Raw genomic sequence first — 24,686 nt, 5'->3', positions numbered from 1 at the left:
TCGAAGAGAATTCACCACAATTTTTGGCGTCACGAACAGTTCTCTTGTCCTTCGGGGAGCCCTCGCCCGCCTGGGTGCGAGCATTGAGCGTCCGGCCGGCAGGCTGAGTTTGAGGTGAGAAGCTTTCACTCACAGTATCGCAATGTGCTAGTGCCTGGTTTGGGGGGGGGGGGGATATAGTGGCTCCTAAGCGGGACAGTTAACGGGCCTGGTGTGCCAGTGGCTGGCAAAAAGGGGGGGGATTTGTCTCCCCTAGCTGAATGTTGACGAGATGTGGATTTTGAAAGGGGGGAGTAGCCCCAATGGAAAAATGAAAATGTTAAATAAAAATAGAAAAAAGGAAAAAAGGCAAATAAAAATGGAAAAAATAGCATAAAACTTAATGGGGAATGTGCACAACAGTGTGAGTGACATGTCTGGTATGAATGATGAATGAGAAAGAAAATGCCCTGAGAGAGGGCACGTGAAACAGGACAGGATGTCTTAGACATTACTGATCGGCTGTCACGAGAGAATAATAGAAAGTCCCATAAAACGTGGACTTTATTTTGGCGACAGATCCGATGGAGGATGGAAATTTTAGCTGTGTGATTGAGGCCCAAACACAGGTACGATTGAACACTGTGTGCGACAAGAGACGTGCACCACCAAGCCACCGGAGGCACAATTCCCCTCAGGAGGCCTCAGGAGGTTTAATTTAGGTATACCATGTAAGCAAAGTAATTGGTGTGCACACTGAAGTTAAAAATCTGCAGTATAAGGGGAAATGCAAAGCGCTCTTAGGGGAAACGAAGACAAGAAGTGCAAAGGGCATGTTTGTTAGTGCACCTGCGCACGGTAAGAAGCCAAAGAATTACCAAACCGCATGGAAGCGGTTAGTGAGAAGCTACATGAGAGATGGATTCGAATCCCTTTGTCTGTGTTCTATGTTTGTGCGTGATGTCTGTAAAGTTTCTGTCAGTCGTCGTCGTTCGTCTACGCTGTGTGCGTGCTTGGTGTATGCCATACACTGTATGGGGTGCGCGCGCGTGCGTTTGCATGTGAGTGTGTGAGCTCTGCGTGCGCGCTTTGTGTATTGAGCGGGCGTGCGTGCGCGCGGATGGGTGTGTGCACGTGCGGTTGTGTGCACGCTCGGTGTGTGTGCGTTTATGTGCACACGCATGGGGGAAGGAGGACGGCATGCATCAGAGAATGTTCAAGAAAGGAGGGGGCCCTGTGTGCTCCGAGGCGCGGAATGGTGCTATATCGGCAAAGGTGGGGGCCGGCGAGACGCGCGGGCCTGGCCAGACCGTGGCGTCAACATTGATACGCTGACCCCCCCCTTGTCCGGGGGCGCTGTGCCGAGGAGCCCGCAAAGGCGGGGCTGGGTCCCCCCGGTAGAGGTCAATGTCGATGAGAACCGAGACAAGACGAGGGGAGATCAAATGTTGATGAGCAAAGGTTGCATGACCAACAGCGAACGTGCATGATTGAAATTGAAAAATCACTGGCACTAATGTTTAACAGTTTGCAAATAGGCGAGAGAGAGACGTGCTTGCAATACTCACTACAATACTAATGTTTGTGTACCTGTGCGTCTTAAGAAAAGAGTTGGGCCGTGGCAGCAGTGATTTATGGCAGGATGCCACACATTCGGCCCAAGACCGATGGGTGGGGGGAGAAAGTGGGGGTTCGCTCGTAAATTAAGAGGGAGCCTGTTGAGGGCGGCCAGCGCCCCTAGTCCATCTGACAACTAATGAGAAAGTGAGTGATTACGTTAACTTGAACAAGATTGCTATTTCTCCTGTTTGCATAACAAATATGAGACGGTGGACGCGCACGTCTCCTCCCAGAGGACAAAGAGACACGGACAGAACTCCCAGGTCGTCTGAGGAAAAGCTTCGTGGAGCGCTGCCCTCAAATTCTTCACTAATTTACGTCAGGACGCCACAAATGCGGCCAGAGACAGATAGAAAGAGGGAGTGAGAGAAGAAAGGGGGGCTAACTCGTAAATAATGAGAAGATATTTGGAGTAATCTGTTGGTCCTTTCTTTAAGACCCTTTAAATCATTTCCTGGAGTAGATAGGTTAGCAACACGAGAGATTTAGAGGTTCAACAGAAAGACAGTTAAAAGAAAATAACATTTTTGATTTGAACAATTGCAGGCTAAAAGGATGTTGAAAAAAAAAGGACATTTGAACAATGGACTCATTCGAGAGTAATGGATGGGTTGGCTCTGAAGCAACAACAAAAGAACACCATCTTGAGAGGGTGAGGTGCGGCAAAAGATATGGACTTGAAATGTTCGACGGCCAAATCGCACTCCTTGCTGTGGCGGTGCTAAACTTCGTGGGGCTTGGGTTAAAGTGGACAGGATCTTCATTGTGCACTGGGTTTGACAGAACTGAGGAGATTTGATAAGAAATTGAATAATGCGTAGAGCTGCAGAGAGAAGCATCATGGTCAGAGACTGAACAGATTTGAATAAAACAAATAGGCCAAAACGGTGAGAAACAAGAGCGAGATCTGATGTTTTGGCTCATCAGGCATAAGAAGTAGTAGTCGAGTTAGATCAATTTTAGAATAGGACATCTGGACTAAAGTGGATTCAGTCAAGAGGAAGCTAGGACGCTCGATGTACCTACTCAATACGATAGAAGTTTGTTGCGCCATAGTGGAGGTTGGGTAGTCAGAAAGTTGGATCCGTTAAATTTTTGACTTTCACACGATCATGGATAGGAGTCGCACAATAATCAAGATGGCGGCGCGTGCATACGCAGCGACCTCTCTCTGTCCCGCCCAAACGGTGTTTTGTCCGTCTAATGAGTGTTTGTCCGGCAGTTTTTTTTGTTCGTCTCGTCGTACTGAGTCGTGCTACAAGTACGGCAGGCAGGTTCTGCTTGACATCGGCAAAAGCGAGTTTTGTCGGTTTTTGGACTTTGATGCGGGAACATCAAAGGAGCTCGGACTGCTACGTCCTGAAGCGTCGCCGGGCTCGTCTGCTATTCCTCCCCCGGTTGGGAAGCGTCGAAAGCGGTGTGCGAGGAGGCTGAAGAGGGGCAAACGCGGGGGCGTCCGGGCCAGGCTGGCGGCCAGCCCTGCTCGCCCGGCCGTGCCTTCCATTCTTCTGGCGAATGTTCGATCGCTGGACAACAAAATGGATTACATTCGCCTGCTGCAATCTACAAACCGGACAGTGCGGGACTGCTGTGTGCTCGTGTTCACTGAGACTTGGTTGACTGTCAACATTCCGGACTCTGCCGTACATCTGGAGCGGCTAGCGTGCTATCGGGCGGATCGGGCCATTGTACAAGGGGGGAAATCTCGTGGAGGTGGAATATGCGTCTACATCCGTGACGAATGGTGCCGGGACTCTGTAGTGGTATGCAAGCACTGCTCGCCACTGGCGGAGTTCGTGATCATTAAGTGCCGTCCTTTTTACCTGCCAAGGGAATTTACCGCGATTCTGCTAGTCGCGGTTTACATCCCGCCTTCCAACATCGAAGGCGACAGGGTCGCGGCTCTTAGTGAACTGTACCAGGCTGTCAGTGAACAAGAGACAGCGCACCCTGACGGTTTCACCATCTTCGCTGGGGATTTTAATCATGCTAACCTGAAGTCTGTTTTTCCGAGGCTTCACCAGCATGTTAATTTTCCTACGCGTGGCGACAGCTTCCTGGACCGGGTCTACTCTTCGCATAAAGGAGCTTTCAAAGCCACCCCCCTCCCCCATCTTGGACTTTCTGACCATATCACTGTTATGCTTTTGCCCGCATACAGACAAATGGTGAGAGCGTCCAGGCCGGTTCGCAAGCAGGTACGGGTGTGGCCTGAGGGTGCCTCTGATGCACTGCGTGACTGCTTTGGCTGTACTGACTGCAACATGTTTAGGAGGGCTGCCACTTGCGACGATCGGACAGACATTGAGGAGTATACTGACTCTGTTTCCTCCTACATCAGGAAGTGTATTGATGATGTGACTCTCTCAAAATCCATCGTCACTCGGGCTAATCGGAAGCCATGGCTGACAGGGGCTGTCTTCAGGCTGCTGAGGGTCAGGGACAAAGCCTTTAGAGCAGGGGATGAGGCTGGCTTGAGGACTGCGAGGGCCGACCTGTCCCGGGGCATCAAAGAAGCAAAGAGGGCGTTCTCGTGCAAAATTACCGCCCACTTCAAGGACAGCAGGGACGCACGGAGCCTTTGGCAGGGCATTCAGACCATCACGGATTACAAGCCCGCGCCGCAGAGCTGTGAAGGCGACGTCCGTCTGCTCAATGACCTCAACCGCTTCTTTGCTCGCTTCGACGCTCAGAACAGCACTTGCCCGCTGAAGGCCACTCCCCCTTCACACGAGCTCCCCCTGTGCCTCTCCGCCGACAGCGTGAGGAGGGCGCTTGCCGCCATCAACATCCGTAAGGCGGCGGGCCCTGACAACATCCCGGGTCGGGCGCTGAAGGACTGCGCTGGTGAGCTGACGGATGTCTTCACGGACATCTTTAACACTTCCCTGCAGCAGGCCATCGTCCCGTCGTGTTTCAAAGCTGCCACCATCGTACCTGTGCCGAAGAAACCCGCTCCGTCCTGCTTCAATGACTACCGCCCCGTGGCACTTACGCCCATCATCATGAAGTGCTTTGAGCGGCTTGTCATGGAGCACATCCGATCCGTTCTCCCGCCCACCATTGACCCCTTCCAGTTTGCGTACCGAGCCAAGCGGTCTTCGGAGGATGCCATCTGCTCTGCCCTCCACTCGGCCCTCACCCACCTGGAGAGGAGGGACTCGTATGTGAGATTGCTGTTTGTGGACTTCAGTTCTGCCTTCAACACCATTGTGCCACAACGCCTCATCAGCAAACTTGACGCGCTGGGCCTCAGTACCTACCTCTGCAACTGGCTACTGGACTTCCTCTGTCAGAGGCAACAGGTAGTACGTGTTGGCGACAAAATCTCCGCCAGCATCACGCTGAGCACGGGGGCCCCCCAAGGCTGCGTGCTCAGTCCGCTGCTCTTCACCCTCCTGACGCATGACTGCACTGCAACCTACAGCGACAACCGTATCGTGAAGTTTGCTGACGACACGACTCTGGTGGGTCTCATCACCAAGGGAGACGAGACTCAATACAGGCTGGAGGTTGACCTTCTGACCACGTGGTGCAGGGACAACAACCTCCTGCTGAACGTCGACAAGACCAAGGAGATTGTTGTGGACTTCCGGAAGGGTCACACCCAACACCTGCCGCTGACCATCGACGGTGCTGTGGTGGAGCGAGTGAGCAGCGCCAAGTTCCTGGGGGTGCACATCAGTGAGGATCTCTCCTGGTCCACCAACACCGCATCACTGGCAAAGAAAGCCCAGCGCCGCCTGTACTTCCTGCGGAAACTTAGGCGAGCGAGCGCTCCTCCGGCCGTCATGACTGCATTTTACCGCGGCACCATTGAGAGCGTCCTCTCCAGCTGTATTGCTGTTTGGGGTGGCGGCTGCACTGACTACAACTTGAAGGCCCTGCAGCGCATAGTGAACACGGCTGGTAAGATTGCTGGTGCTTCGCTCCCCTCCTTGAAGGACATTTACACCTCCCATCTCACCCGCAAGGCGACCACGATTGTGAGTGATGCGAGTCACCCCGCTCACTCTTTGTTCGAGCTTCTGCCCTCTGGGAAGAGGTACAGAAGCCTGCGCTCCCGCACCTCCAGACTCTCAAACAGCTTCATACTCCAGGCTGTTAGGATCCTGAACTCGCTCCCCCGTTCTGCGTAGCGTCCTGTACTTTCACTGTCTGAACTGTCTGAATGCACACTGGCTCTTATTATTTATTATTTGTTATTACTCTTATTTATTGTTTGTGCCTTTTTGTTTATGATGTTTTTTACTTTTGCGCTATGCTTGCTGGCTCCGTTATTTATTGTGTTATCTGTTTATTTATTATTTATTCATCACTCTTACTATTGATTGTTAGAATTTTTGCCTTCTTGTTTTTATATTGTGTCGCGTACATGTATGTCTATCGTGTTATGTGTCTCGTCACCGTGGGATAGAGAAAAACGTAATTTCGGTCTCTTTGTGTGTTGTGACATGTGGAGAGATTGACAATAAAGCTGACTTTGACTTTGACTTTGACAAGGCCACAGGCAAAAAGATAATGACTGAGATAGGGCTCAATTTCAACTGCACGACATGGCAAAGTAGAAGCAAGAGAGCGGAGTAAGGGATTATATGCTAAACAGTCCGCTGTAGGGTTACCAATAGGAGATTCTGTCAAAAGAACTACTAAGAGGTGGAGGCGAAGATAACAGGAGGACATAGATATTCGAAGGTTTGATAAGGGCAAACTCCATTGTCAAAGATCGAATTAGAGCAAGTAGGAACGGGGGTATTTTGGCATTTTAACAGGGATTGACAGCAAGGGAGATTGAGGATAGAAGATCTGGACAGCAATGACGTAAATTACATTACAAACTGCTCATTCGAGGGAGAAGGCTTGGCGCTCCCTGTGTGGAGCTGCAGCTTTGTAGAAGGGGGGCAGACCGCGTGAGTGAGTGGATGAAAGGAGTGGAAATAGGCGACGACTTAAGGAAGTAGGGAGAGGTGCTGGATGGTGTGACAGGCAGGAGTTTTAGGAAGAAGAAAAAAAAATAAAAAAAAAGGGGGGGGAGTGAGACTCGCCAAGAGGGGCAATAAAGAGAAGCAGCCTGAGAAACAGTTTTGAACAAGACAACGGGGAAAAAAAGGGGGAGAGCCAAATGATGACGTAAAAAACCAGAGAGAATAGTCTGACCCATCTTTATTGAATTTAATTAGGATAAGTGATAGAGATCGAGATTGTAGGAGCAATATGAGGGAATGGAGGCTCCCTCAAAATGCGGGTCCCACAGTTAACCCCTCAGATAGACATATATGACAATTTGCGATGAATCTGATGGGCGAGTTTATGGAAAATTTAATTGGAGATTTTACAATAGGTCATGTTGGCAAGTATGTCAGATAGTGAAGAGTCACTATTAGGAGTCAATGTTTGCCTGCACACTAACATACTAACTTTGCTTGGTTTGGAGAGAGAGCTGAGTGATAGAGATGGACAAGTGTGTCTGTGAGTGTGTGGATGGATGAGTGCGCGTGTGATCGTCTATGACTGTGTGTGCGCAGTATGATTGGCCAGAGAGGTCTGAATTTGGGGTGATGTGTTTGCAATCGAGGATAAAATTCCTCTCACCTGAAGGGGTGGTACAGATCGGAGGGACTGGAACTGGTAAGTGATGAGTTCTGACCGGAACCAGTGTTCAATGATCAATCAGGGGCACCATCGACAACAAAACGGTTCGATGGAGAAGGCGCGTTTCAGTGATATGGTCAGACAAGACAGAACTAGTATTGAACATCAAGACTTTGGACGATTTGACGTGTGACGACTTTGAGCTCACCCGACGGGGTGACGGAATAGGTGAACAGTGACCAAAAGTTTGACGCTTGAGCTTGCTTGCGACATGAGCGAGCTCTGCTTTGTTTTTCTGTGTGACTTGACTTTTTTGCAGCAGCAGCAACGGCCACCAGCCAAGGAGCGGATTGCGCGTTGCTTGCGTAACTTGTTTTCGTTCTTGCAGGTTGTCGATTGCGTTCGTGGAACGTTTGTGTTGAATTTACAAGAATATGTTAACCCTTGCCCTTTTGGTTTTTATAATGAACTTGTTGATTACATGGTTTTCAGGACAGGATCCCCGAGCGCCAGGATTCATTTTATGACTTTTTGTTTTGATACTTGATGTCTGTTTTTGTGTGTACAAATGTCCGCTGTCAGCAGGGCTATAAGCTCACTGACAGGAGTGCGCTGATTTTTGTTTGTGTTGCCGAGTGTGTGGTGGACAGTCAAGTTTCAAGGACTTGGGGTGACGGTCCCGGGGCCCAGATTGGAACTAGAGGTTCCGCGGACCTGGCTACAATGAGTGTGGTGATGAGAGGGGACGCTTTGCAGGTTCCTTTTGATACGTAATGACACATTGGGTGAATGTGTCAAAAGGGGGAGTGATAAAACAGAAATGGGTGAGTAGGTTGCAATTTGTAATTGTGATATACAAAGTTTCTTTCCAAATTCACTTGTTTTTAAGCTTTAACAGGACACGCCAGAATTCAACTAGCAGTGATGGAAGGAGCAGAAGAAGCATCTTGAAAGAAAGGGAGTTAACGGGAGACAACCTGGAATGGATGCGAAGCGTGGTAACAATTTAGTGACAATAAGGTTTAAGGTTTTTCAATGACAAAGTGCGAAGGACAAATCATACAGTGATTTGGGAATGGACAGTGGCACAATACACAACGAAAGTTTGGAAGGTCATTGAATGTCGGAGGAAGACGGGGCCAGAGACAAGGAATGGGGACATTTCTGAACGCGTAACTGCATTAAAGCTGTAGTTTGCATAACGAATAAGGAAAGGATTTGAGTGGCTGTACCGTTTTGGAAAGATTACGTGAGCGGCGTTTGAGAATGATGACTGGTTTGAACAGTGAGGTGGCTCAAACATAAGGCACGGATACATAAATGTACAGATCTAGGGAACTACAGTGTTGTGAGGGGTACCGGTTTGAGAATGCTACGCATCTTTAAACCGAAGAAGGAATTTGGGGGTGAAAATAGTATTTGGACGGGAAAAGAAAGAGCGGTTGAAGTGACATGACTGACGGGACTTCAGAAAGATGACAGTGTGATTGAGACAGTGACACCTGCGGCAGGAAAGGCTACCAGGAACAGGTAGAATTTACATGGTGACTGGGGGATCTAGCAACGCTGTCGGCACGACGAGAAATGAGGGGAATGAGTCCTGGAGTGTTTGCTTGTTTGTTTGTTTGTTTGTTTGTTTGTTTGTTTCAGGGACCGCGTGGGCCTCTGGAAACGAGGGGTAGGTGTCGGGAGCCCTCGGGCGTTCTGATGATGACGATTGACACAACTTTTTCCTCGTTGCCCCATCACCGTCCGGCCTGGGCTGCAGCCTTTGCCATTATGACTTCACATGTTTGCACTGTTGACGTCACTTGATAAGAGATAAGAGATAAGAGAGGAACTTTATTAATCTCACGTGTGAGAAACTGCATGTAACAACAGCCCGATTTACAGGAAGGTACAAGTAGGGGGATAAAGGTGCAAAAAGAGACTTCTGGACCGTAGTCCGCCGGCATAAAAAATAGAATACAATATAAAAAGAAAAAAATAAATAACAACAATTGTAGTAAAACTAAAAATATAAGCTATGAATATTTACAAAAAGAAGAAGATAAAAAAGTAGTGGTAAAGTGTCGTAAAGTGTATGAAGTGTATGAGTTTAGTAATGCTAATAAAAGAAATGAAAGAAATAGTGCACGGGTTATGGAAGTGAAATAGATCTAGGCATTATGTGGCAGAGGATATTGCACATTGGGCTTAAATTGCACATTGGGATTAAGAATTGCACGTTATGGGGAAAGTATTGCACGGAAGGATGTGTTTACAGGTTGTCATTGTACAGCCTGATTGCGGTGGGGATGAAGGAGCAGCGGTAGCGTTCCTTCTTACACGGGGGGAGTCTGAGTCTCTGACTGAAGGAGCTGCTCAGACAGTAGCTTTAGCTTGTCATAGGTTGCCTGGCTGCTGACCGGGGCCTTGCACGGGATTCAACGGCCATAAGCAACAGGAGGACATTGTGCGGACAGCCGGCCCGGGACAGTGCCGTCTACTACTAGTGCTATTCCCCACTGACGGCTCAGTGGACTGGATTTCATATCTGCACGCACTTGTGCATGCAAGGGGGGCAGCGCAACAAGGGGTTTAATGTTCTTGCATGCTTTGACGATTCGTTTTTATATACCTCACTGTGTTACCTCGTTGTTTTTTGCCATGTTATTTACTTTGTGATGTGACCTCATTTGCTTACCCCGTGGCATGTTTACGACACAACATTGCATGTTGAGCGATTTGTATTTGAGGGTCATGGTTCTGTTCGTTGCTGTGTTTGGGGCTCATGCTACGCTTTGTGAAATGTGGTGTGTGCCGGAGCTCCCTTCACCTGACTCTCGCCAGGTGAGAGGCGCCTCCGGGGGTGTAGAATGGGCCTCCCTCTTTTTCCTCGTCATTAGATTGGCGAGGTTTTTTCGACGGCGGTCCGGCAACTTTTTGGGGCTTCTAACGGGCCACAGCAAACTTTTCCTCTCCAAATTGATGGCGTTGGTGATATATTACCGAAGGGGGGTGTGCGGACGGCGTCAATCAGTTAATGGGGTTGGCGGATTCGATCTTGGTCAAATGTGGTTCCTGAGAGGCCTCAGATTGCTGTAGGGGAGGAATTTGCTATTAAATTAGGTTGAGCTTTCCTAGTTAATGTAACCGTAAGTAGCATGCCTTGAGCATGATTTAGGATGAGACAAATAGGTCCAATTTGTAGACGAAAACCATAAAATGGTTGGGGGAAGGTTTTTGGATGTACCGATGTCATTTCGTGTCGAGTTGTTGCCAGGGCACTTGTTGTGCCCCGTCAGGGGGGAATGTGGTGAATTTTTATTCTGGTATCATGCAATGTTTATCTCACTAGTAAGCCTAAGTGTGACCGGGTCATGTTCGGGTCAGGTTCGTGTGGGCTTGTTTGGGGCTTGGTCCAGGAAGGTAGACTCATTGGCGCCAGACACATCTGGCTTCCATTAACAACTGCTAAGATACCACCATGTAGAGGTAGGGAGGCAGGCTGCGCGGTCATGGGTCAGTCAACAGCCCCATGTGCGCGCTCCCGCGTGGAGGGAAGCGCAAGAGTATAAGGTTTAGGGCGAGAGTAGACAAAGGGACTCGACATCTTGGCTAGGGCGCGAGACACTTCTCTCTGACATCGGTTGAATAAAATCTTTCCCCAATCAGCCGTGTGTGACTGAAGTTTTCCTTCCCCAAGCCAGCCACTTTTTCACCATTTTGTTTGGAAGACCAGCTGACCATCGGAGAGAATTCACCACAAGTGCTTTCTGCGGGTTCGCTGATTAAAACAACGACGTTGTTATAAGTTACAAATCTTGAGTCGAACAGATTTAAAAAGCCATGACAATAAACGACTTTACTGTACATTGGACTTCCAATTTCAGAAGCACTGTGCCTTTAAGAAGCGCGAAGGGGCGTGAGAGGCACATGGGTCAATGTTGCGTTTGACGACTCATGCGCCTCAACTCTTACGAATGCAACATGCATGACATTGTGCGTCTCGAAGAGACACATTTTCAACTCTCCAGTGTTGTAATGTTTTTTTATGTTGGTTTGTTAAGCAACTTTTTCACCCGACGGAGCTCTAGCGTGAGCACCAAAGCGTGAGTTTTAACCCCGTTAGAAAATCGTGTGACTTTTTGAATGATGTACACTATCACCAGAGGTCCAAGCAAATTGGTGACCCAGCGGCGCACAGGTTAGCGCAACAAACATATTATTTAAATAATAATAAATACCAATAATTTTTGGTCTTTTAGGGCCCACGCAGCCGCTCGAAAGCAAAACAAACGACTTCAAGCACAAGCAGACGACCTGGAGTTTGCCCGAGTGAGTGTTGCGTTCCTGGACATTAGGGAACAAACAAAGCCAATAACACCACAATGTTTTTGGTGTGCTTCTGGGGCTATCAATGAATCACTAACAAGTGGTGTTCGCACTGGACGAACCTTTGGCAGCTTATTCACTCATCTCATACAAACAAAAACATAAGAAACCACTGCTAAATAAATTATCCATGCTTTTGGTGGTATATACTATCTTACAGCAAAAACAACATTTGTTTCATCTTACAAACTACAGACAACATAACTCCCAAATACAAAAAAAAAAAAAAACTTTTATCAGCAGAGAAAAAAAATGGTCAGTATCCAGTATTAAGGTATATTGCATTTTTTGGGGAGAGGGGGCGTCTTCTGATTATTAATTATATTTATATTTGTGTATGTGCGTGTTGCACAACCTTTGACACCCTGCCTTAAACGTGTGTGACCTTGTGCAAAAGCAAAGGTGACACATGGTCCTCCACTCTGCTGTTGTTGACCAAGTTGCTTTGACTTTTTCTCCCTACCAAATCAACATATTTGCCATCATGGCTCTTTCTTTCAGTCTTCCGGCACCCAAGATTGTTTTTAACCGGCCTAATGGCAAAAAATACCACCAGCCCTCCCTGAGTCTGCCCATGGACCCCCGGAAGGAGTGGGAGTCACCGGCGGCCCACGAGGACAACGTAAAGTTTGTGTATGAGGGTAAGGCAGGCGGCCGGCCACACGCACGCACTCATCTTTCAAGTCAGACCTCGTAACAAGAGCTACACGGTATCTACACACACACGCTCATGTTTTGTATCAGCACAACTTTGCCTCACTACAGGGCGACACCCTCACAGCTGCTCCTACTCTGATAGGCAACCCCCTCAAACACTTATGTGTTCTACCTCTTTCAAAATAATAAACTTTGGACAAAACACACGGTCGTATTTCATCAGGCACCTTCTACTTGTTTGGACCATGAAAATTGTTTGACCAAACCGATGCGATAGAAAACCAATCATGTATATTTGGAGGAAAACCACGTCTTTATCTTCGTTCATTATCATTTGCGAATCTGGAGTGATTATTTCCTTATTTTTGGGTGTTCTGACGAAATGACTGCAAAGTCCTCATCAAGAGCATGGCTTGGAGGTATGATGCGTCACACATTGATTTTTGAAATATGTGGGTGACATTTGAAAACAAAAAGACATTTTGGTTATTATGTAACCAACCTGACTGTAACAACGCACACCCTCATCGGCGTGAGGTGTGACTCTGTTTTGCTGCACATTTAATTTGCAAACTTATGTTTTGGGGACATTTTTAAACAATGGTTTTTGATCATTGCATCATACGATGGCCATATTGACAGCATTTATGCAAGAAGATGATTAGTGGGGTTGGTGGTGAAGAAGAATACTACTCCTACTAATTTAGCAAGATCAAAGGTATACTTTATTATTATGGTTGATGGGATTTGTGACGTAGTCTTATATACAGCCTGGCAGGAGGCAATTCGGCACGAGCAAGGAAACAGCCGGACGACAAGAAGCGTGCCGGCTACGGCAGCAGTCCACTATATAGACGACACTCCAAGCACTCATATGAATGGTCAGTACGCTCGTTTGCAGCAGACAAAATGACAGTCAAGCCCGACAATGAAAACTATTCAATCACAAACTCAACTTGGAGACTTTGAATTTCTTTCCTGAAGTTCATATATAAACTGTTTGCGATGATGCTGGTGCTTCCTGTCTTTTCCTCAGACTTTGTGCCTATAGATCTGGACGAGTGGTGGGCGCAGCGCTTCCTCGCCAACATAGACAAACTTTCCTGACGTTTCTCCCGAGGGTTCGGAGAGAGTTTCCGGATCCTCGAAACGCAGGAAGAGTCATTTGGGACGAGGTCAGAAATGCGACAGAAAGGGGAAGTCGGGACGCTGGAGCCCTAAAGTACAGAGGCTCACTTTCCCGTGGCCATTTTGACTCGATCTTTAGACATGAAGTCTAACATACAGGATATGTCATGTTCTCCAGAAACTGCCAGCTTATTTTCCATTCGTCTTCAGTTTGGCATCCTCGAAAATGCGATGGGAGTTTCCAAATTAGTTAATAAAAAAACAAAATACAAAAAGGGCTTATGGAAAAGCGTGAATGTCCCACTTGCATTTTAGAGCCTCAAAGGGTAAAAGTAACGTAAAGTATACTTGGACCCTCAATGCTTCTGCAGTGCTTTTGTCAGCAGGTCGTTGAGGCGGGAAATCATCGGCCGGGGATCGTCATTCAAGCCTGCCGTGATCATGGCGTTGTCGTAAATCTAAACAGAAGTCAGATCAAAGTGGTCAATCTTGCTTTCAAACGTCAAGTCAAATTTAGACTTTTTCTACTTTAGGACCATACAGTCCTTGAAATTTTTGCCAGGGGTCTCGAACTCCAGTCCTCGGGGGCCGCATTCCTACATGTTTTCCAAGTTTCCCTCGTTAAACACACCTGATTCAAACGATCAGTTCATCCTCACGTTCTGCAGGAGCCTGATAATTGAATCAGGTGTGTTTAACGAGGGAAACTTGGAAAACATGTAGGAATACGGCCCCCAAGGACTGGAGTTTGAGACTCCTGGTGTAGACTGTCTAATTGTTCCACATTTGTTGTCTGTACTATTTTTTTAAAATAACCTTTTCAGAGGTTTTTGGATGTGATTTCAGGCTGTGTGTGTGTGTGTGTGTGTGTGTGTGTGTGTGTGTGTGTGTGTGTGTGTGTGTGTGTGTGTGTGTGTGTGTATATATATATATATATATATATATATATATATACACAGTGCCTTGCGAAAGTATTCGGCCCCCTTGAACCTTTCAACATTTCGACACATTTCAGGCTTCAAACATAAAGATTTAAAATTTTAATTTTTTGTCAAGAATCAACAAGTGGACACAATCTTGAAGTGGAACGAAATTTATTGCATTATTTAAACTTTTTTAACAAATAAAAAACTGAAAAGTGGGGCGTGCAATATTATTCGGCCCCTTTACTTTCAGTGCAGCAAACTCACTCCAGAAGTTCAGTGAGGATCTTTGAATGATCCAATGTTTTCCTAAATGACTGATGATAAATAGAATGCACCTGTGTGTAATCAAGTCTCCGTATAAATGCACCTGCTCTTTGATAGTCTCAGGGTTCTATTTAAAGCGCAGAGAGAACCATGAAGACAAAGGAACACACCAGGCAGGTCCGAGATACTGTTGTACAAAAAGATTTCCCAAGCTTTAAACATCTCAAGGAGCACTGTGCAAGCAATTATATTGAAATGGAAGGAGTATCAGACCACTGCAAATCTACCAAGACCCGGCCGTCCCTCCAAACTTTCATCTCAAACAAGGAGAAGACTGATCAGAGATGCAGCCAAGAGGCCCATGATCACTCTGGATGAACTGCAGATAACTACAGCTGAGGTGGGAGAGTCTGTCCATAGGACAACAATTAGTCGTGCACTACACAAATCTGGCCTTTATGGAAGAGTGGCAAAAAGAAAGCCATTTCTCAAAGATATCCATAAAAAACTAATTTAAAGTTTGCCACAAACCACCTGGGAGACACCAAACATGTGGAAGAAGGTGCTCTAATCAGATGAAACCAAAATCGAACTTTTTGGCCACAATCCAAAACGATATGTTTGGCGTAAAAGCACTGTCAAACATGGTGGTGGCAGCATCATGGTTTGGGCCTGCTTTTCTTCAGCAGGGACAGGGAAGATGGCTAAGATTGATGGTATGATGGATAAAGCCAAATACAGGACCATTCTGGAAGAAAACATGTTGGAGTCTGCAAAAGACCTGAGACTGGGACAGAGATTTATCTTCCAACAGGACAATGATCCAAAACATGAAGCCAAATCTACAATGCAATGGTTCACAAATAAACGTATCTAGGTGTTAGAATGGCCAAGTCAAAGTCCAGACCTGAATCCAATCAAGAATCTGTGAAAAGAGCTGGACTGCTGTTCACAAACGTTCTCCATCCAACCTCACTGAGCTCGAGCTGTTTTGCAAGGAAGAATGGGCAAGAATTCCAGTCTCTCGATGTGCAAAACTGATAGAGACATACCCCAAGCGACTTGCAGCTGTAATTGCAGCAAAAGGTGGCGCTACAAAGTATTAGCGCAAGGGGGCCGAATAATATTGCACGCCCCATTTTTCAGTTTTTTTATTTGTTAAAAAAGTTTAAATTGTTCAATAAATTTTGTTCCACTTTACGAGTGTGTCCCACTTGTTGTTGATTCTTGAAAAAAAATTAAACTTTTATATCTTTGTTTGAAGCCTGAAATGTGACAAAATTTTGAAAGGTTCAAGGGGGCCGAATACTTTCGCAAGGCACTGTGTATATATAGACACACACACACACACACCCACCCACACCCACACCCACACCCACACCCACACACACACACACACACACACACACACACACACACACACACACACACACACACACACACACACACACACACACACACACACACAAACAAACACATATACAGTCAAACCTCGGTTTTTGAACGTCCCGGTTCTCGAAGTAATCGGAATTCAAATAAAAAATTCGAGATTTTTTTGCTTCGGTTGTCGAACAAAATTCGGAGGTCGAACCTCGCGAGACGAGCCGGGAGGACCCGAGAAAACCCGATTGCGCGGCCCGGATGCTGACTGACCGTTGTTATTGTATTTTCGTTACTTTCAGGATTGTATTAACCCCTAATCATGCCTCCAAAGAAAGCAAGTGGGAGCAGTAAAGCCATCCTAAAACACAAAGACGCTCTTAAAGAAATGGGACAGTGAGCGCCCAGCGGTTGCGCGATCGGACCAAATTAAGCTCCCTGCACTCTGAGGTCCACTTAAATTTTGGAAAGTACATCAGGACTTTAAAAATATTTTCAAAATCTGTCACAATAATGCAACCAGCGCGGTGCAGTTGCGCGGCCGGCGGCGTGCTACAGTTGCGCGTTCGGCGGTGCGCTGCAATTGCGCGATCGGACAAAAATGCACAAAGGAAAAAATGCTTAAAAAAGGCGGGGGTTATTTTTGTCTTGGAACGGATTAACATTTTTCCATTATTTGTAATGGGAAAAATAGATTCGGAATTCGAACGATTCATTTCTCAAACCGCCTTCTGGAAAAGATTGTGGTCGAAAACCGAAGGTTTGACTGTATGTAAAGATCAAATAGCTCAGCGTGTCATCTTTGAGGCATCCGGCATTGAGCATTTCCTGTTGAATATTGTGCAGGGAGTGTTACCTGTTCAAGCAGCAGTGCGGCCAGTTCCGCGTCAGAGTCCTTAAGCGCATGTAACTTCTGGATGAGATTGTGTCTACACAAAGACACCAAAGTTGCGCACTGTTAGAGGGGGAGTTCTCTGATCTGGGTCTTACTATATGTCAAAATTCAAGAGACCATCAATACCGGACCAAAAAGTGTGCTATGGACTACATCCTCCTGGAGCGGTTTAAAATCAATGCAAGTAAATGGAGCTCCTCTGCTCAGCTCAATAGACGCGCTTGGCCACCAGATGGCGCCAAACTGAGATTTGTAACATGAAACATGACTTTGGAGCATCCAAACTAGAAACATTTCACAGCAGCCATCTTGATAGAATGAAAACCAAATGTTTAGTGGTGAAATTGCTTTTTTGTCTTACCCTGAGTTGATCTCCAGAGTGGGCTGCAGTATCTGGGCTCTTTCTTCAGCACTGCGCGCCAGCTGCTGCGTACGCAGGAAGTGGCGCGCGGCTCCCATTTCCAGCACCGTGATCATGGCGGGGTGCGTGTCCAGGCGGGGAGTCAACTGAATCACATATTTCTTTAATGGAGGTGGCGTAGTCCTGAAAACCACAATTTTTTTTTGTTTACCTTGACATTGGTGACACGAGGGCCCAGGACATTCTTCATCCACGCCATCAGGTTGTCGGCATGCTCCTGAGTCAGGCGCTCCGATGCTGGCCGATAAAGGGGGATTAGAAAAAAAAAGAGAATGACTGTCAAGGTGGGCATCCCATGGAATGCCAGACAACAAACAGAAAACGAAGCGTAGCGCACCAGATTTGCCGTCCTCAAACATCTCCTCCTTGTAGTGGTCCACCACAATGTCCGTCTCCACCGAGATCAGCTTCTTCTTGTCAAACTCTCTCAGGTGGAGCAAGGTCAGCTCGTCAAACTGCTCGTAGCAGAACAGCACCTGAGGTGGATACGCAGACATTTTCAAGGCAAATGTCACAAGGACGCTTACTGTGAAGCTTTGATAAAAGCTCCTTGACAAAGGAATTGCCATCATGAGGAGCTCATCTAAAACCTCCATGTCGCCGGCGTTGGGCGGAAGCCTCGCATCTCCAAAATCATCGCTGTTCAAAATGGCAGCTTTGCTCAACCATTATAATAATAATAATTAATAATAATTCATTCCATTTATGTAGCGCTTTTCAATGACCCAAAGACGCTGTACAGGGAACAAAAAGGGTCTGGACGTATTGGGGGGCGGGGGGGGTGTACAATAGGATGTAGTTAATAACAGGACACCGGTCAGCAGTGCGAAGGAGATGGATGGAAGAGCAGGAGGGGCGGGAGCGGGGGTTATTGAGGTTGGCTGTACGGGAGGTGGGGGTTACGGGGGTTGGTAGTCCAAAAAGAGGAGATGGGTGAGCCATCGGGGAAGTGCCGGTCCAGGTGTAGCGGCGACGGCGAAGGATCTCAGCCTCGTGTGGAAGCAGCAGTGGACCAGGTGGTGATGCCGGTCGACCTCGACTGCACCCGCTCAAACGGCAGGCCCCAACGCACCACGGCAGCACACAGCAGAGCCACGGTTGGCGAGCCCGCAGGGAGTGGAGCCCGTCGCCCGAGGACGCCGGACGGAAGGCCAGAGAGCCGGGCCAGAGCTGCCGTCGAGTCCACGCATGCTCAGAGTCGGGAGGCAGGAGGGTCCGGTGGTGGTTTTGGCCAGTTGGCTGTTGGCTAACGTAGCTGGTAGTCCGAGGGAGAGGAAACAGATAGGTGAGAGCGGAGCTGTGGGAATGCGAGGTGGACGGAAGACAACACAGAAAAAATAAAAGAAGAGACGGGTGCACTGAGAACGGGAAAACAAAAAACAAGTAACGGACACGGTCCGGGACAGAACCGGCAGTCAACAGATCTGACGCCAGCGTTGCTCTAACCCGGAAGACAACAGACGGTGGGGGAGGAGGGGTTATCATTGCATTGGGGAAAAAAGAGCCAATTTTCAACACGCTACGCTGGACGGTCAATCATTTGCTAAAGTAATACCCACACGTCTGGCCTGACGAATGTGACTTATTCATTTTGGGCCTGAATCAGTGTGGGTTATTAATACGTCGCTTTTTGCCCTGGAGTGTTTCCCACTCCCACTGGAGTGTTCTTGTGTGAAGATAAGAGTACACATTGAAAAAGTGATTTCAGCATGGCGACCGGCGAGTGACCTCCATGTCTTTCCGCTTCATGGCCTCAAAGTAGGGCGAACACTCTGCCAGATGGCGGTTGGGGGCGCACAGGTAGTAGATGTTGCGCGTGCCCGCCTTCATGCGGGAGGCGTACTCGCTCAGGTTGGTGTGTTGACCAGCGGGCAGCGCCGACGACTCGTAGCGAAGTAACTCGCCGATGTTCTCCTGCGCAAGTGAGCACAAGCGCGGAGGGGGCGGTGAGCGCTAGGCAGACGCTCGCTAATGCAACGTCCAAGTCACCTTGACATCCTGCTCAGGCGCGGTGACGATGCCCTCGCGCACAAAGAGCCCGAAGTCCTCAAAGAATCTGCTGTACTTCTCCGGCTCCTTCCTGCTCTGCTCCAGCAGGAAGCGTATCACCCTCTGCTGCAGGACATCACGTAGCTTCCTGGAAGATACATATGGAAGGCGACGTGCAAGTGGGGCACAAACGTGGAGAAATTTACAGTCAACTCACATTCATTCCAAATATAAACATTGCCAATGAAAAGCTGACGTGAGCGTGTCAGCGGGCTGCTGGCGTAGCTCCGCGCCCGGATAGCGATGTGCGTGAGCGCAAAGACTGTCTGGTACCTGATGAGGACACTCTCCTGCAGCAGCTCTCTGCTCAGATTGAGCGGGATGTCTTCGCTGTCCACCACGCCTGTGCAACGGTAAAATGAGATGAGATTCCGAATTAGGACGGGAGGAGCGGGTAGCTCCAGGTGGCGGTGACGCACCGCGGAGGAAGCGCAGCCACTTGGGCAGGATGTCGGCAGCTTTGGTCTGGATAAGGACCTTCCTGCTGTAGAGCGCCACGCTGGAGCCCATCTCCCTACTTACGTCAAACATGGACGGCTTCTGTTGGCATCAAGAGGCCGTTGGGACAAAGCGCAAGCGAGCCACGTGGGTGAGCCGTGCCGGCACCGAGATCTGAAGCGAAAGCCCTCACCGTTTCTGGGACGTAGAAGATGCTGCGAATGTTGAGCGGGGCGTCGGCGCGGTAGTGCAGCATGTAGCGCGGCTTGTCGTACGCCTGCGCCACGTAGCGGTAAAACTCCTCATGCTGCCACTCGCTGATCTCTTTGGGCTCAATCATCCACAGGGCCTGAGTACAGAACATTGGTTCATCATGCAAGTCCAATTGGGGTCTTTTGGATCAAGCGAAAGCGCGTGTACGACATTTTGTTTCATCAGAGATGCAAGTAACCTTTTCTGGAGGGTTGGCACCGATTCAGGATTTGCGCTTGTTTTTGCTCTAACAGAGAAGTTATCATCATCATAAGAACCATGATGTAATAAACATAATTCTAATATACATTGAGTAAATGAGTCAATAAAGCTGACTTTGACTTTGTAATGAAGGGTTTGGTTCAACAACAGGTAGAATCCGATTCATTGACTCGTCGTGATGTTTTGAAGGCCAAAATCAAAAAGGCGGTATGTGAGCGCTTGTACAAACGCCGTCTTCCATTTTTGCAGCTTATGAGCCAACAACCCACCTGCAAAGTGTTGAGCCGGCGACCGTTGAGGAAGATGGGGAAACTGACAAAGTTGCTGTACTTGGTCACCACATCTGGAAGGAGAGACTTCTTGGTTTGCCATGCAAACAGACGGCGGTAGAGACGCATAAACGGAGGAGGCGTGCACCTTTCACCCTGTCCTCGGAGGCAAACTCCTTGCAGTCGTCTTTGAGGCGCAGTACAATTTTCGTTCCTGGCTGGACGCCGCTGGCTTCGGCCACCTCGAAGACCCCCGAGCTAAAGTGCCGTGTCATCAGGAGAAATGTTGGATGAGTGGCAATGCGCTTCGTCCGAAATCAAAACATCAGAAAGAATCCCAGAGTACATGGGCAAAAGGGGATACGTTCTAATTTGGCGGTTCAGGTGATTTTGTAAATGAAACAAAAAGAGCAAATCCATTAGTAGCTCAAAACTTGAATGACTTGGCAAGCCGTGTGGCCCCGGGTCGGACGCCAAGGCTGACCGGTCGGTACTGTCCACAGGGTGCGGTCCTCACCCGTCTGAGGACCACTTGTATCCGGGTGAGTCGGGGTCGGCGGAGTGCGAGTACACATCCACACGGTCGGCCACCATGAAGGCCGAGTAGAAGCCGACGCCAAACTGCCCAATGATGGTGCTGCTGGCCTCCACCCGGTTCTGCAGCACGTCCAAGAAGGCCTGCAGAGAGCACAGATGACTCGGCTGACGCACACATAAAGCGGGCCAAATCAGAAAAATCTTTCCCTTCTCATCAATCTCAAGTCTCAAACAGATGATCGATCCCGAGTGATTAGCATGCGTCAGTCTAACTTCTGTCCTCTTCTTTGCATTTTCATCATCTCAAGCATACCGCAGTATTAAGAGCAGCGAGCGAGAACACATGCCAATTCTTTAAGATGTGTCAAATGCTACGGGTGCAACTCTCTTACTAAAAGAAAACAGAAAGAGCAGCTCCCGACCTTTGAACCAGAGCGAGCAATGGTTCCCAAGTTTGCAACAAGCTCTGCTTGGTTCATCCCCACTCCTGTGTCCTGTGGAAAATTGAAAAAATCAAATTCTAAAAACGTTGTATGACGTTCATCCATTAAGTGGCAGTACTGCCCAGCAAAGAACCCACTCCATCTTTCCATCTTAAGGCTTTTCCCTCCATCTTAAGTTTTTTTGGAACATTTATGCAACATTTCCCTGCTAAACTCCATTGTTATTTGTTGGACGTGGCATTTGTTAGTTGGCTAAATATTCGTCGTGCTGACACCTGTATGGTGAAGGTGCCTTTGGCAGCGTCCGTCTGCAGGTGGATCTCCATGGGAGCCATCTGGTTGCCCGAGGTCATCAGTTGGTGGCGCAGCTTTTCCAGAGCATCGCTGCTGTTGGAGATAAGCTCCCTGATGAACACCTAGAAAGGAGTAAAGAGACACATGCAGACATTTTGTGTGGGCAGGTAAACCATTTTACTTTGGGGGTGTTCATTGCGAAAAGTTATCTTTACCTCCTTCTCTGAGTACAGAGACCTGGCAACAATGTCCAGAAGCTTCTTGGTCTCAGCTTTAAATTCATGTTTGGAGAAGCTGCCTAGATAGATCAGAAGATGTTATTTTGTTGATTTTTTAAAAAGTGTTGAATAAATTCGAACAATCCAATGACGTTTCAGCACCTTGCACAGTCTCTGCATCGCTGATGATGGTGTGCAAAGGCTCCTCCTCGGGCTCCTTCTCAGCCTCATGCGTACTGTAGTAAGACTGCTGCTTGAGCCGAGGGAACGCCTGCTGAGGACGCCACAGATTGGGCCGACTGCTCCACCTCTGCTTCGGTTCAACCTGGGAGTCTATCAAGCACAGGATGGACAGAGTGAAGCTCAACAAACAATTCTTCTTCCAAAAAAAAAAATGAACTCATGGGGGCTTACTCTTAACAGTACATTGATGTGTGCATAATCTGGCTGTCAAATATGTCAAGGTTATGAAATGGCATGTGGATCTGAGACGATAGTACGACTGGACTAGGCTAGGTTAGCACACGCTTACCCCGCGTCAAAGAGCGCGAGACACAACTGCTCAGGGCTCGTTGGCAGGGTGGAAACCTCCGAATGGTTCGAGCGGACAAAGATGTGATACCGAACCGGGTTAAAGTGAGGAAGTGGGACATGGTGACGGCGAGGACGAAACTGTATAACAGCTGTCAAAACACCGGGGGACTCTGACGTGCAACAGCAGCGGAAAGACCCTCGGGTCCTAATGGGAGGTGTCCACCAAACCGCCTGATCACAAAATGCAAAACAATCCAAAAATTGTAATATGAAAACATTAAGCCGTTCTTTTTTGTTACTCAAATGTTGATAATTCTATTAGCTGTACCGATTCATTCACACATTCTTATACAGCATTTGAAACGCATTATAAAGACTAACCTCATTCATCTCAAGGTCAAAGTGGTCAATGTGACCATGTAAACTTTTAAATTACCGTAAATTTCGGACTATGAATCGCGTTTTTTTTTTTCATAGTTTGGGTGGGTGGGGGGCGATTTATACTCAGGAGCGACCTATATATGTTTTTTTTTCACAAATCTTTACTTGATCATTAACACATCACATACAAGTATAGTTGACCACTTCACATGTTATTTTTAGTATAGTTGATCACTTCACATGCTTTGATATCTTTATCTTGAACATATTCAAAACATGAAAAATAGAGAGAGAAAAATCAAATAAAGTAATTAACACTTTAAAGCGCCATATCCTCTGGACATGTCCTCTGTCACCAGGATGACATAAAGGACGAGAAATTTGATCAATGGATTTAATGCTTTAGAGTGACACAAATAGTTTGATAATATTGTTGTTTATGTGATAGTTATTTAAGATATACCGTTTTTTTCCATGTATAATGCGCAAAATTTAACTAATTTATTGTCCTAAAATCTGGGGTGCGCATTATACATGGGTACAAAAAAATAATATATATATATATATATATATTTTTTTTTTTAATCCGGATATCATACGGATGCCGCCATTACAGATGCGCTTTCTTCTTTGCTGTTCACTTCAAACACACTCCATACGAACACAATGCTCTCGTATCAGACGCTTGCTAGATCACCTGCTCGTTTGCTGTCACAATGTACCCTACACAAACCCGAAACATTTCTTCGCTATTGAGTATGCTAGCGTATCAGTCGTATCATTTTATTTCATCGTATTTACTATATATTTATTATAAATGTATTATTTATTTATTTATATAAATGTATTATTTATTTATATAAATGCCGGTCCGCGGAAATATTTCAAAGGTTGGGGACCACTGTCGTAGAGCATTATATCGATTAATCGATGTGTATCGATGAATCGTTACACCCCTAATGCGCAGTGATACTGACCGGCAGAATAACATCCGGTTGTTCCCAAAGATGATCTTTTTTCTGAAATAATTTTACGTTCACAGACTTATGTAGGAGTCCAAATTTGGGTGCGTATTATACATGGGTACAGGCTTTTTTCCAGCATCAACATGCCATTTTTAGGGTGCGTATTATACATGGGGGCGCATTATACATGGAAAAAAACGGTAGTTTATATATCGTTGTATGGGCCTGTGGAATAATTTGAACTGCGGCGCGGCATACGGCATTGTTGACAAAGGACGACAGATGGATTTAATGAATTGGAGTGACACAGATGGTTTTATAAACGTGTTATTTATGTAATAGTTTTTTTTAAATAACTGAATGTTACGTCAGGCCCGTTCTCAGCTCCTCGTTTGTGTTCGTCACGTTAGCATACCGTATCGTTTAGCCTGTTATTGCTCGTTCATGTCTGTTCTTGGTGTTGGATTTTGTCGAATAAATTGCCCCCCAAAATGCGATTTATACTCCGGAGCGACATGGTTTTTTTCACATTTTTGGGCATTTTATGGCTGATGCGACTTCTACTCCGGAGCGACTTATAGTCCGAAAATTACGGTACTATTACATTTAAATGTATGGATTTAATTTCTTAAACAAGATTGAAAAAAAAATTAAGTCGAAGGATTTCAAGACCAAGTTTAGCACTTTGGTTAAGGTTTGAAATCATGGTTTGAAGACTGGGTTAGGGTTACAAAAACTGTGCTAACGTGTCAACATTTAAGTTCGTATGAATTATTCAGCTTTTGAGGGGAAAGTTCAATCATCTCAGGAAATTAAAAAAAAAAAAGAACAGAAAAAACTGTCAG

The 24,686-nt window shown here is 47.0% G+C and overlaps 2 protein-coding genes across 5 annotated transcripts; one reads left to right on the top strand and one right to left on the bottom strand.

Moving 5' to 3' along the window:
* Positions 1 to 11,126: 11,126 nt before the first annotated feature.
* Positions 11,127 to 13,566, top strand: LOC133170296 (MAPK regulated corepressor interacting protein 2-like). Of its 3 annotated transcripts, XM_061303093.1 has the most exons (5): positions 11,130 to 11,380; positions 11,442 to 11,511; positions 12,070 to 12,209; positions 12,996 to 13,106; positions 13,262 to 13,566. In XM_061303093.1, the coding sequence occupies exons 1-5, from the start codon at positions 11,326 to 11,328 to the stop codon at positions 13,330 to 13,332; spliced, it is 447 nt and encodes a 148-aa protein (XP_061159077.1). In that variant the 5' UTR covers positions 11,130 to 11,325; the 3' UTR covers positions 13,333 to 13,566. The 3 variants fall into 3 exon arrangements, with proteins under 3 accessions (XP_061159078.1, XP_061159077.1, XP_061159076.1); XM_061303092.1 differs by lacking the exon at positions 11,442 to 11,511 and having other exon boundaries at positions 11,135 to 11,285; XM_061303094.1 differs by lacking the exons at positions 11,442 to 11,511; positions 12,996 to 13,106 and having other exon boundaries at positions 11,127 to 11,285.
* On the bottom strand, positions 12,928 to 22,705 carry trap1 (TNF receptor-associated protein 1). 2 transcript variants are annotated; one of them, XM_061303090.1, is made up of 18 exons: positions 22,494 to 22,705; positions 22,124 to 22,294; positions 21,959 to 22,041; positions 21,725 to 21,865; positions 21,429 to 21,500; positions 20,987 to 21,147; positions 20,618 to 20,727; positions 20,470 to 20,543; positions 19,920 to 20,075; positions 19,708 to 19,828; positions 19,562 to 19,631; positions 19,229 to 19,376; positions 18,968 to 19,153; positions 17,577 to 17,715; positions 17,391 to 17,476; positions 17,180 to 17,340; positions 16,780 to 16,852; positions 12,928 to 13,811 (listed from the first exon to the last, which is right to left on the bottom strand). In XM_061303090.1, exons 1-18 carry the CDS (start codon positions 22,612 to 22,614, stop codon positions 13,710 to 13,712), a joined length of 2,175 nt encoding a protein of 724 aa, XP_061159074.1. In that variant the 5' UTR covers positions 22,615 to 22,705; the 3' UTR covers positions 12,928 to 13,709. The 2 variants fall into 2 exon arrangements, with proteins under 2 accessions (XP_061159074.1, XP_061159075.1); XM_061303091.1 differs by having other exon boundaries at positions 17,180 to 17,325.
* Between the last annotated feature and the right edge of the window lie 1,981 nt (positions 22,706 to 24,686).

Source organism: Syngnathus typhle, linkage group LG17, assembly GCF_033458585.1.
Source record: "Syngnathus typhle isolate RoL2023-S1 ecotype Sweden linkage group LG17, RoL_Styp_1.0, whole genome shotgun sequence".
Classification (NCBI taxonomy): Eukaryota; Metazoa; Chordata; class Actinopteri; order Syngnathiformes; family Syngnathidae; genus Syngnathus; species Syngnathus typhle.
The sequence above is the reverse complement of the archived record's forward strand: the minus strand, read 5'-3'. Positions and strand labels throughout refer to the sequence as shown.